At 36.8% G+C, this 12,631-nt stretch overlaps 1 protein-coding gene across 1 annotated transcript; it reads left to right on the forward strand.

Moving 5' to 3' along the window:
* The first annotated feature begins 526 nt into the window (after positions 1–526).
* On the forward strand, positions 527–12,631 carry LOC139147846 (cathepsin Z-like). Its single transcript, XM_070719060.1, has 7 exons — positions 527–748; positions 3,337–3,500; positions 4,117–4,296; positions 8,967–9,117; positions 9,794–9,869; positions 10,583–10,672; positions 11,801–12,631. Exons 1-7 carry the CDS (start codon positions 618–620, stop codon positions 11,912–11,914), a joined length of 906 nt encoding a protein of 301 aa, XP_070575161.1. The 5' UTR covers positions 527–617; the 3' UTR covers positions 11,915–12,631.

The raw sequence follows: 12,631 nt of genomic DNA on the forward strand, positions 1-12,631 counted from the left end.
GTAACTTAAGAAGAAAAGCAGATGAGATTACATTTGCAGATTACTTCACCACCATCCAATTATCCCAAATTAGTTCCAATCGTGTTTTATGTCAGTGGGCGGGGAAACGTTTTGTGTTTCTATTTTTATTTTAACCACACTTTAAAGAGAAGAACAAAATCATGTGCTGATGAGAAAGCATAAGGGAACTTTAGCTATTTGAAGAGAGTACCGGGGAATTGTTGTGGTGGGTAAGGGGCACTTGGGAGTTTGGACAGTCAGGAAGGGAGAGTGGAAAGTTGTGGAGGGGGGCTTTTCAAATCATGATGGGAGGGCGGTTGCGAACAGCTTTTAATACTTTTTCTCCAAATATTTGTTTTGTCCAGTTCTTTTAAATGCTATAATTTGCACTTAAAACACCCTTGGTCACAATTTCTTGAAATAGTCTGGCTGGTTGCCCCCGGAAAAGGAAATGTGAATAAGCCGCACTTCCAGTGTTTCGCAAAATTACGCTGTGACCTTGTCATGACCGGACACTTGTCACGTGATCACGTAGTCAGCTGACATAGTCAACAGGAAGCACCAGACTCCATCGTAGGGTTCGTCGTTGTTGAGGAGCCTGTGACAGCGAAAGTACAATGGGTGCAAGATCGCTGATATCAGTTTTATTGACAGTTTTCGTATCTGCTGTCTACAGCGATACCTTGTTATTTGCAAGTGCCAAGGGGTGTTACAACGCTGAGTTTGACAAGTGGATTACAGGTGTCAGGTATTGTAAATAAGAACTCAATTCTTCACAGTGCCATATCGATCAAAACAATGACTACTTCAGCGTTTCGATTGAAACATAGACAATGCCGTAGGTCGATGGTTTCATAAGCCCAATCTTACTAGTGCCTCAATCATTAACTAAATGCACAAGGCATGCTTATGATTATCGGGTCGTTTAGACAAAGGCCGACAACGTAGTGTGCCTTCCATTTCTGTTCACAACAACAAGTTCGCTCAACGGGTTGTCGAGTTCGATAGTTAGCAACGACAAAGTCAGTGTCGGTGATACCATACTAGCTGTTTGACTCCCATATTTTAAAGCCAGTCCTTCTGTGGAAGGAAAGAGAGTTACAAGCACGTTTGTGAGAGCACCTTACGCTACGATTTTATAATATCTATAGATGTAAAGAGGGGACATCCATTACGTTTTACATGTAGTGTTTGAGGCGCACAGTCATCACCCCTGTGTACTGTTGGCCAGACCAAAGTTTTCATTGCATCGTCCTTGATATCAGGCCGCCGCCTGCATGGTTTGGGAACCCCCATTTGCCATGGCAGTGTCTGAAACATGCCTCATGCCATCCCGACAAAGATAGTCTTCGTACAGTATTTCGCATGCCTACATATGTGTGGTTATCTGGTAACTTTTTCATTTATCTAAATTTTGACCACCTTTTTTGTGTATCAGTTTTTATTTGTTGGTTGCCGTCCTTGTCATAGAGACAGAATAGTACACTGTTCTCAATTACCGGGAATTATTGATAGTATTTTAATAATTTGCAACAATTTTAGCAAAGCTTTCTCGATGCAGAAAAGGCGTTCGATCGAGTCAATCATTGGACCCTTCTCAAGAAATTGATTGACAGGTCTATCCACACGTATATCATCCGCCTTTTAACAAATTGGTTCTCTTGTCAAAAATTTTGTATTCGTTGGTCAAATTCACTGTCACAATCGTTTAATGTAGGTAATGGAGTTCGCCAAGGTGGAATACTTTCACCATTTCTTTTTAATGTTTATGTTGATGCTTTAAATGTAAAACTTTCTAATGCTGGAGTGGGTTGCGAAGTTGGAGGAGTTATGCTGAATAATCTTTCTTACGCTGATGACATGTGTGTTGCTGCCCGTCAGTTAAAGGACTTCGTAGACTTATTCAAATTTGTGAAAATTACGCTTCTGACCATGATATGAGGTATAACTCTCGCAAATCAAAATGTATTCATTTTAAATCGTCAAACAATCTTTCTGTAATTCCATCAATTGAGTTGTGTAACGTTTCAATTGAATTTGTCTCTTGGTTTACTTATTTGGGCCATGTCTTCACACGTGACCTTCGTGATGACACTGATATCTTAAGGCAACGTAGAGCACTGTGTGGCAGAGCTAATATGATTCTTAGAAAATTTTACCATTGCTCTGTTGAGGTGAAATCTCGTCTTTTTAATGCATTCTGTAATAACATTTATGGTAATCATCTGTGGTGCGATTTTAATGTTGGTGTTATACGAAGTATTACTGTTTGTCATAATAATGCTCTACGGAGACTTTTTGGTTTTTCAAGATACGCTAGTGCCTCAAAAGTTTTTGCTGATAATTCAATGAATTGCTTGTCTGTTTTACGAAGACGGGCTGCTCATAATTTTAGAGTCCGTTTGCAAAATAGTACTAATGTTTTGATTAACAGCCTTGTTGCATGTGACAGGCGGTTTTATGGACTACAAGCCCATTGGATTAATATTTTATATTAAGTGGTTTTTTTTGTTGTTGTCTTGTCATTTTCTTTTATGTTTTTATATGGACGTTTTTTTTATGTCTGAATTAAAGATTAAATAAAAAATAAAATAAGTAAAGCAAAACGTATTTTAATCTATTTACAACAATTTTAACAAAACAAAAAATAAATAATAACAACAGCAAACTCAATGTACATAATCACATAGTGTCCGTCTTAAGCCTTCTACAGATACATCCAACAATTATGACAAATCAGTATAAATGGTATCCTTACAAAGCATGTTGTATAACAACAACGACCACACATTTTTGGCTTGTGTTCTGTTCCATTGGAACCATCACATGACATTCATGTGTGTGCAGAGATAACCTTGTGTGACCTCCAAACATTATCCGCCAAAGAGAGGTATCTGACACACCCCCTAAACTTAGGACTCACAACATGGTCAGTACAAAGACCAATATCTGTAGCACAGCAATCTTTGGATTGAGGGTCAAACTTTCAGAAAGGCCGGATACTGTGACAAAAATACATTATTACAGTGTTTTGGGCAGAATATATTTGGAATAAATTATTTACACATTTTCTGAAAAATGTTTACCTTTTCCAATCGTGTACTTTCCTCCCACAGTATGTTTTGTTCAACAAGGACAAGTCATATTATTCACAAATGTTATTCATACAAATATTTCAACAAAGTGAAACTCTTTTGTTCAACAAGCTCTACCCAGCCCCAGATGTTCATAAAGCATGAGAACATATCGCCTTGTGCACTGTATCCAGCAGCCCTGCTTTGCAAATATTTATTTTGAACTGCAGTTCTCTAATATATGCTATTTTGTCTCAATTAGGACATATCCCAGACCACATGAGTACCTGAAGGTGGAGGACCTGCCAAAGTCCTGGGACTGGCGTAACGTGAACGGCACCAACTATGCAACCACGACCAGAAACCAACACATCCCACAGTATTGTGGGTCATGCTGGGCCATGGGAAGCACTAGTGCCATCGCAGGTAATCATTATCAAATTTATCAAAGATCGTGCTTGGACACTCAGGGTGTATTTTTGATAGGGACAGCAGTTCCACAGTTATTGCAAAATCTGGATAAAACTCAAATTTCACAGTGAAAAACTTGATCATCTCACTTGTTTTTTTTTTTCATTCCAGAACTTTAAGTGAGTTTGCTCATTGATTTGAGCCAGAATGGAATAAAATACAGTGAATAAAATAAATCAAACTTGACCTCATACATTGTCTTTGGACTTTGATGTTTGTACATTGGTCACCATATTATTGTAATGCATTTACAAGCCTAGTTGATGGAAAAAGGCAAGCAGGATTTCTGAAATATTACATGTATATGTGGATGAGAGAAGCAACAGCATCCTGAGGGAGAGTTTTTTGGTTCCAAAGGAAGCGATATGCGCCATCTAACAATAAATTTGATATAATGATATTCATTAAGTGGAGTAAACAAGTATTGTTTCAGTATGCAAATCTCTAATGATAATGAGTCGTCATCAATCGTCAATATTCATATATTATTTAGGGGATTTAGGACAAGAAAGAAGAAGACTATAAATAACTGCAATAAAATTTGAATTAATGTAGAATCTTTTGCTTTAAGATCGGATCAACATCAAGCGCCAGGGAGCATGGCCGATGCCGTACCTGTCAGTACAGAACGTGATAGACTGTGGCAACGCTGGAAGCTGTGAGGGAGGCGGTGATCTTGGAGTTTATGAATACGCGCACAAGAAAGGAATTCCTGATGAGACGTGTAACAACTATCAAGCCAAGGACCAACGTAAGCTAAATTCAGTCGTGTATATTTGGAGTGTAAGACTTTGATGTATTGTTATATAAAGGCAAGGTATTGCCATAAAATTGCCATCTGTTGCCCTGACAATTTTTGTCCAACACTTGCATAGGGGCAGCATTCCATTTCCCGAAGCTTAATCACCCCTTTAGTCCTTTTGAATTTGTGCTTTTTCAAGGTACACATTATCTGTGTAAGAATTATTAATTACCCACCTAATCTACAACTCTGTCTATGTTAATGCATATATGCTTTTTAAGTTCAACACTGTTCTACGGTGGCCCCTACACGCCACGGAACTCTATTACTTTTGAATATAAACTCTTATTTTTCTTGACAATATCTTTAATATTTGTAAGAGATTTTATTTTTCCACCCCAAACTTTTAATTTTGTACGGGCAACTTTATCTTAACATTATCTTCACTTTAACTTCTCGAAAGTAGTTTTAGTTTTCTCAAAAGTATTTTTTATTTTGTAAAACAAACGTTGAATTTTTTTCAAGATAACAGACTCCCCTACACGTCATGGAAATTTATTACTTTTGAACATAAACTCATATTTCTTGGCAATATATTTAATATTTGTAAGAAATTTTATTTCTCCACAGCAAACTTTTATTTCTGAACGGGGAAACATTATTTTTGGGGTAAACTGTTTTTAAAAACTTTTAACAAAAACACTTTAACTTTTAAAAAATGACTTTAACTTTGAACAAAATATTTTGTTTCTCAAAAACGTTTTTTATTTAAGAAGTAAAAATTGTTCACAGCAAGAGTTTAAGATTTTTGCTGAGCGCGAACTGAGTTACTTAAATGACATAACCTTATGTCTTTAGAGCAGAAAACTTAAATTCTTAAAGAAAAATTTTATTCAAGAGTAAAATTAATTTCTTTATGGAAAAAGATTTTCTCAGAGCAGCAAATTGAAATACAGTGAATAAACTTTTTTCCTCAATGGAGAGAAATTATTTTCTGAAGACAACAAAACTAATTCATTCAAGATATATTTTCTACATATGAGTGTGGTTTAAGAATTTGGTAAACTGAACTGAGAAAGAACGAAAAAGGGATGAAAAAGTCAAACTTACTTTTCTTCAGAGCGAAATTTATTTCTGAGAGGAGAAATATTTTATGTGAGGGCGCAATTACCTATAATGCATAGCAAACTCTTTCTAGCGAGAGTAAAAATATTTTTGGAAGAGTAAAACATTTTTCCGACGAGCAAAACTATTTTAACGGCGGCGGAAGTTAAAGTATCCCACCATGCAACACCCAAGTTTGATGACCCAGAGTCTCCGAGTTGGTAGCCGGTATCAGACAGTTCGTGTTCGTGTCGGCTACATGGACGATCTGCTCTCCGAGACAACCATGACTGACTTCATCGGCGATACGGGCACGCCAGCCCGGCCCTACCCTGCCTGCGTACGATGCTGTGTGTTTGGGCAGTATAACGCCGGGAACTCACAACATCGCACGGTACACAGGGCTACGGGCACGCAAACGGGTCAGTTGCCACTTGTCTGAGTCCCCGAAGAACGGTTTTATGTTTGATTGATTCGACCTGTCGGAAGACGGTGTGCGACGGGACCGCATTGGGGTTCTTCATTAGCTCTGCATGGCATACGGTAGGTCTGTGTGTTCCCGGCGTGAACACACAGACCTGTACGCAAGGCTATGCATGGCAGGGTGATTAGGCTACGCAAGAGAACGTCGGAACGTAGCATAAACTACACTCATAGAAACTACCCAGAAAACATCACGCCTGTGGTCTGCGGTCAGGACGAATCACTCAAACACAAAACCGTTCTTCGGGGACTCAGACAAGTGGCAACTGTTGAACTGACTCGTTTGCGTGCCCGTGCCCATAGCCCTGCGTACGATGCTGTGTGTTCCCGGCGTTATACGGCCCCAACACACAGCATCGTACGCAGGCAGGGTAGGGCCGGGCTAGCTGCAGTACAGTACGGCAAACCGTCCGACCCAAATACCCAGGTAAAACCTCGAGGTACTGTACTGCAGCTAGGGCCGGGCGAGCGTGCCTGTATCGCCGATGAAGTCAGTCATGGTTGTCTCGGAGACTCTGGGTCATCAAACTTGGGTGTTGCATGGTGGGATACTTTAACTTCCGCCGCCGTTAAAATAAAGTTTTGCTCGTCAAAAAAATGTTTTACTCTTCCCCAAAATATGTTTACTCTCGCTAGAAAGAGTTTGCTATGCATTATAGGTAATTGCGCCCTCACATGAAATATTTCTCCTCTCAGAAATAAATTTCGCTCTGAAGAAAAGTAAGTTTGACTTCATCCTTCCCCTTTCGTTCTTTCTCAGTTCAGTTTTACCAAATTCTTAAACCACACTCATATGTAGAAAATATATCTTGAATGAATTAGTTTTGTTGTCTTCAGAAAATAATTTCTCGCCATTGAGAAAAAAGTTTTATTCTCTGCATTTCAATTTGCTGCTCTAAGAAATTAATTTTACTCTTGAAAAATAAAACCTTTCTTTAAGAATTTAAGTTTTCTGCTCTAAAGACATAAGGTTATGTCATTTAAGTAACTCAGTTCGCGCTTAGCAAAAATCTTCAACTCTTGATGTGAACAATTTTTACTTCTTTTCGAATAAAAAACGCTTTTGAGAAATAAATATTTTGTTCAAAGTTAAAGTTAAAGTTAAATTTAAAAGTTAAAGTTTTTTTGTTGAAAGTTTTTAAAAACAGTTTACCCCAAAAATAAAGTTTCCCCGTTCAGAAATAAAAGTTTGCTGTGGAGAAATAAAATTTCTTACAAATATTAAATATATTGTCAAGAAATATGAGTTTATGTTCAAAAGTAATAAATTTCCATGACGTGTAGGGGAGTTTGTTATCTTGAAAAATTTTTACTTTTGTTTTACAAAATAAAAAATACTTTTGAGAAACATATTTTCTTTATTGTTAAAACTAAAACTACTTTCTAGAAGTTAAAGTGAAGATAATGTTAAGATAAAGTTGCCCGTACAAAATTAAAAGTTTGCGGTGGAGAAATAAAATCTCTTACAAATATTAAAGATATTGTCAAGAAAAATAAGAGTTTATATTCAAAAGTAATAGAGTTCCGTGGCGTGTAGGGGCCACCGTACTGTACAGCATCCATGTACATGACCATTTCTGATTGTCATCATTTTACCAGCCATGAGCTCAGCCACTGGCTTTAAACCCTTTGAACCCGGCTCGGACATAAATGTCCGATGACGTCATAGAGTACCAGGGGGTCAGGGTGCAAAGGGTTAATAGATCTACACCTCTTTATGTGTTAATGTATCGAGGGGTCATTTACACAGTAGTACTACTTCAGAAGAGTTGGACCCCCGATTGTCATGAATTTGTCAGATTTTAGAGTATAAAATCTGTTTCTCTGACACCTTATTTGAATATGTAGATTGTCTTGATTAACTAACCTTGTTTCTTCATCAACTGTGTTCAAGGTCTGTCAACATAAATGTACTAAGTCACTTCCACACGTTTTTACATCTCTTTCATTTTCTCTGGCTGTGTTATACATGGGTACAGTGAAATACTTGTGAAAGGGTAAAGAAATCATTGATTGTTACTTATACATTCTGAAGCTTTTCAGTTAAAAACCTGTTCATGCCAGATAAACCTGAGTTTTCATTCAGCAATATGGTACATACGTTAGACTTGCTATCACTTCCCCATATTGTGTGATTTTGTCTCAATTCAGCGTGACCCATTGTTCACCTCGAATGTCAGAAATTTCCGCCACCATATTGATAAGTGGATAAAGGAAGTGGTTCAAATAGTATTCTTTGTCTTCTTATGACCTTTATTTAAAATACAAACACGTTTCGGCAACACACTGCAGGTTCCCTATCTTCAGGGCAAAATCTGACAGACAAAAGTGAACACATGCAAAAGTTATAATCGGGTTGATAAATGAGTACAAATAAAAAGGTCAAAAGTAAAATGAGGATTGAATCAAAATGAAATGAAAAATACAACACTAATGAAAACTGGAACTGCTGTGAGAGAATTAACCAAAATTGAAGTCGTTGAGAAAAAAATATCAACAAGCTGTGATTTAAAAGCTGTCAAAAAGGGCTATTGCTAAAAAACAAAGATCAATAAACCGATTGAAACAAGAGATGCAGTTGAAAGGTAACGAAAGAAAAATGGAAATACACTGATCTGGGTGTAGTGAGTGGAACTAAACCAGCTGAAGTAGAGGGTTGGAATGAATTGCAATACACTTGAATTACAATATACCCTGAGTGCCGGAAAATTCCAACAAGTCCCCATACATGTTCACAGAATGATTGGTATATTAATTTAACCACATTGTGGTAGTCAAGGAGGACTTAGAAAAAAAAATAGCTTTGAAGAAATTTCTTCCAAAATTCCTTGACATGCGACAAAAAGTCAAGACTGAAGTAAACCACGCAATATCAGAAAAATGAACACACTGAATTGTCAGAATAATGGATGTACTTTCAACGTAAATGATATGGTTTGATGAACCAACGGCTGGTAAAAAGGATGACAAGTTTGAAATCAGAAATGGCATTCATGTACATGCTAAACAGCATTAAACTTGAAAAGTCATACAGCGAAAAACAGCAGTTGCAATGCATTGACATGTCTGCTGTTTTGTCTATTGTACTACAGCATGCAATGAATTCAACCAGTGTGGCACGTGTACAACGTTCGGCCAGTGCTCTCAGCTCAAAAACTACACAATCTGGAAAGTCGGGGACTACGGCCGTGTCAGCGGGCGTGACAAGATGATGGCAGAAATCTATCAAAATGGACCAATCAGGTGAGACAAATATCTTCTTGAAAATGACATTACTTTCTGCTGTAGAGGATCGTCACCAAAACCACTGATGGCAAACAGAATAATCTCAAATAGATATAGAATATAAATTTCCTCATTGAAGTACAAAGTGTGCAAGAAACTGTGTTGATTCACCCATCCACCACTATGGTTTGGCCCAAACCCATTGTTATCAATGGTGAGTGTGGACCTGTTTACAGGAATTGGGGGATGAACAGGGTATGTTTATAACAAGCTCTATTAATTTAATCTGGAAGTTTTCATTCAGGGCAGATTCCTTACTGAGCATTTGTATTCCAGTACAGGCAGGACCAAATAAAATGGTCAAAGTTTGATATTCAAAAGTTTTGATCAAGGAAAATTCCATGATCAAAAGAAAGAAACACATCAGGATCAGCTTTTCTGGCTAAAAAAATTTCAATGAGCATTTGAAAGTTTTGAAAGTAAGGACAGTCACATGTCTCAGATCAGCAAATATTAATCGTGTTGCAACACAGAGAAAAGTTTAGAATGACGTAAAAATTGTTAATTTCTGATATGTTCCTCTTTTTTTGTAAGCTGTGGTATTGATATAAAAATAGAGAAATGAAAGGTGTTTATAGCAGTTCAAAATTACACTACGATATATTAATCTCAGTTTTGTCCCCTTTTTTTGCAGCTGTGGTATCGATGCTACTGATAAATTGGAAAAATACACTGGTGGTGTTTACATGGAACATAAATATCTGCCAATGGTAATTTTTGTTGCTGAACAAATCTCTTGACTCTGTGCTCTGATTTAAGTCTGTATCATTTCTTGGTATTGAAATTTTATAAACACCAAAGGTATATAGCTATTGTATTGAGATCTAGTGATTGAACTTTGATCATTTTTGTCCCCTCGAATACTGGAAAATTCTGGTGTGAATTTTGTATTCATATTATCTTTGGTATTGAGGGTTACTTTGGTTATCCATGGTAGTTATCTGAGTCTAGTGAAAAGAAAGTGATGAAATATTGACTAAATTTTGAATTTTATCTCAGTGTCATGTAGGAATATCTATGAATGTTTTGAATTAGTGTAGAGGCAGAGAGCACTAAGAACCATCACAGTGTGAATCAATCAGCCAATCAATCGATCAATTGATTGATCAATCTCAACACTATAGCTCAGGCTTTGTCATTATCTGTTCACTGTCCATGGTATGTCCATGTGTTTTGACACACATGGAGGGGCAATACATTTTCAGTGTTGATGTCTTTTTGAGCATTGCAACAAACGACAACAACAACAACAAACAGACATAACAAGTCAAGGTTTAAAAAAAAATGGTATCAAAGATAACAGTAACAGCTGTTCTGCAGATAAATTCACAAACTGTTTCATATGTTTCCTCAGATTTTAATACTTGAAACCGACACTTTGCAGTTGACTTTGTTGATAATTTTGTTGATTTCTTCATTCCAGATCAACCATGTTATCTCAGTGGCTGGCTGGGGTGTGGATGAGAATGGAATTGAGTTCTGGGTGGTCAGGAATTCATGGGGACAGCCTTGGGTAAGATTTGCTACATTTTATCTTATGATGTGAATTTGTTTTAATGATTTAAATTTTTCAGCTGGAATCATTTCAAATCAAATAAATAATAGTAGCTTCATCATAGATTTGCATTTTCCCAGCATGGGCTTTCTGGTCAAGACACACGCATCACACGACCATTTCCTACCAAAAAAAATCCACAAAAAATTCCACCACTAGCCAAAATGTTCATAAGACAGCCAATAATAAGCAACTTGTTAAGTCTGACATATAAGTTTGTCAAGTCCATGTACTGTACATGAATAAGACAAAAGTAGGTAAAGTCTCTATCATGAGCCATCATGAGTTTTTGAAATCCAGGTTGGTATATTTGCTGCTGAACACACTCAGTGATAATTTAACACCAGGGCAGTGGGCCTTTATTTCACAGTTTGCAGAAAGGCATGTGTGTGCTGCCGGAAAACCTTTGAAAAACTAAAAGGGCAAAATACAGAATTTTTTTTTACATTAGCGAAGGCAATATTGATTGACAGCTTGTAAATATGTACCTCAGTTCAGAATGTTTAACACCTACATGTTTCATTCTACTGCAGCTTTGGGTAATGTAAATCCCATATCAGTCAATTAATCACCAAAGCCTCGATGACTCAATGTATTTATGACATAATGGCCTGTTTTGTTATCAACATTTTTATCACCGTTTCTTCACCCATAGTCCTGTCAGAGTTTCCAAGCAATGAATTGGAACACAATCCCTCCACCTCCAGTCTGTCAAACAGGGAGTTAAAATCACAATTGGATAACTGAATCTTAACTTTGAAAACAAATAATTGTTAGCAGTTATTGGCATTTCCATGATAAAATACAAGGCAGTTTGGTCTCTGTCAATGCCTGGGTGAATTTTAAGAGACATTACCTGATGAAAAGTCACATTACAGATTGTGTTTTAGGAGTTGTAGAAGTTGTTTAATGATTTACCCTAGTGGGAAACACCATGCAAATGAGTAATAAACTTTTACAATGTCATTCTGCCAAGTGTAAAGAAACAACGAACAAACTAAGATACATGTTCTTCAAAGGACAATATTAACATGACCTAACACTTTGACTTGTCTTCCTGTCTGTTTGTTTGTTTTTCTCTTTCAGGGAGAACAAGGATGGCTCCGCATCGTCACAAGTGCGTATAAAGGTGGCGAAGGTGACAGTTACAACCTTGGCATAGAAAGACAGTGTGCCTACGGAGATCCAATTGTAGCATGAATGTACACAATTAGATGACATTGTGTATGTGAAATCAATCACAGGGCAGCTTTTACTGTACTTACTCATAGGACATGAGAAATAAATAAATGAGAGGTGAAATATACACATACACTTAAAACAACCAATTGTCACGGTGGTTAGAAATGAGGTAGTGCTCAAACTTGGAATGTTTCTTTGTCACTTCAATTTTACTGATATTTCTCAGAAATGTAAATATAGAGAGTGTCTAAAAGTGACTTTTTGCCTTATCAACTTTATCATAATTTACTTTGTGATCAAAGTTGAGTGTGTAACGGGTGTTTTAAATTTGATGAAACTGTTTATTCTTGAAAATTCTTCAAACAGCGTTTACAAACCTTTCAAACAATGCAATGTAATATATAGATCTGCTTTGGTTTTAGCAACTATGTCTTCGATATGCTATTAAACTATTATCAGATAATATCATCATTTCCCATATTTTAAAGAGAACAGAGACTGTATTGACAAACTGAAACTCACCGTTATCTGCAAAATGATTATATTTACTGTTCCTAAAAGTGACAAATCTACCCATCATTCCCAGCATTAGTATTTTCACTGACCCAGTTAAAAAGTGTCATTAGATATGAAACATGGTCATATATCAGACAAATATAAATATTCAAAGAGAATTTTAAGAAGCAATATTAACATTGCAAGGAGAATGAAGTGCAATAAATGGTTTTCAAGGAA

The sequence above is a fragment of the Ptychodera flava genome, chromosome 13 (assembly GCF_041260155.1).
Source record: "Ptychodera flava strain L36383 chromosome 13, AS_Pfla_20210202, whole genome shotgun sequence".
In the NCBI taxonomy this organism is placed as follows: Eukaryota; Metazoa; Hemichordata; class Enteropneusta; family Ptychoderidae; genus Ptychodera; species Ptychodera flava.

Bases quoted from the DNA above. Each gene is read 5' to 3' on its own strand.
- LOC139147846 (XM_070719060.1), top strand. From the start codon at position 618: ATGGGTGCAAGATCGCTGATATCAGTTTTATTGACAGTTTTCGTATCT. The intron at 9,118-9,793 runs GTGAGACAAATA...CTTTTTTTGCAG, and splicing joins TATCAAAATGGACCAATCAG to CTGTGGTATCGATGCTACTG. The intron at 10,673-11,800 runs GTAAGATTTGCT...TTTCTCTTTCAG, and splicing joins ATTCATGGGGACAGCCTTGG to GGAGAACAAGGATGGCTCCG.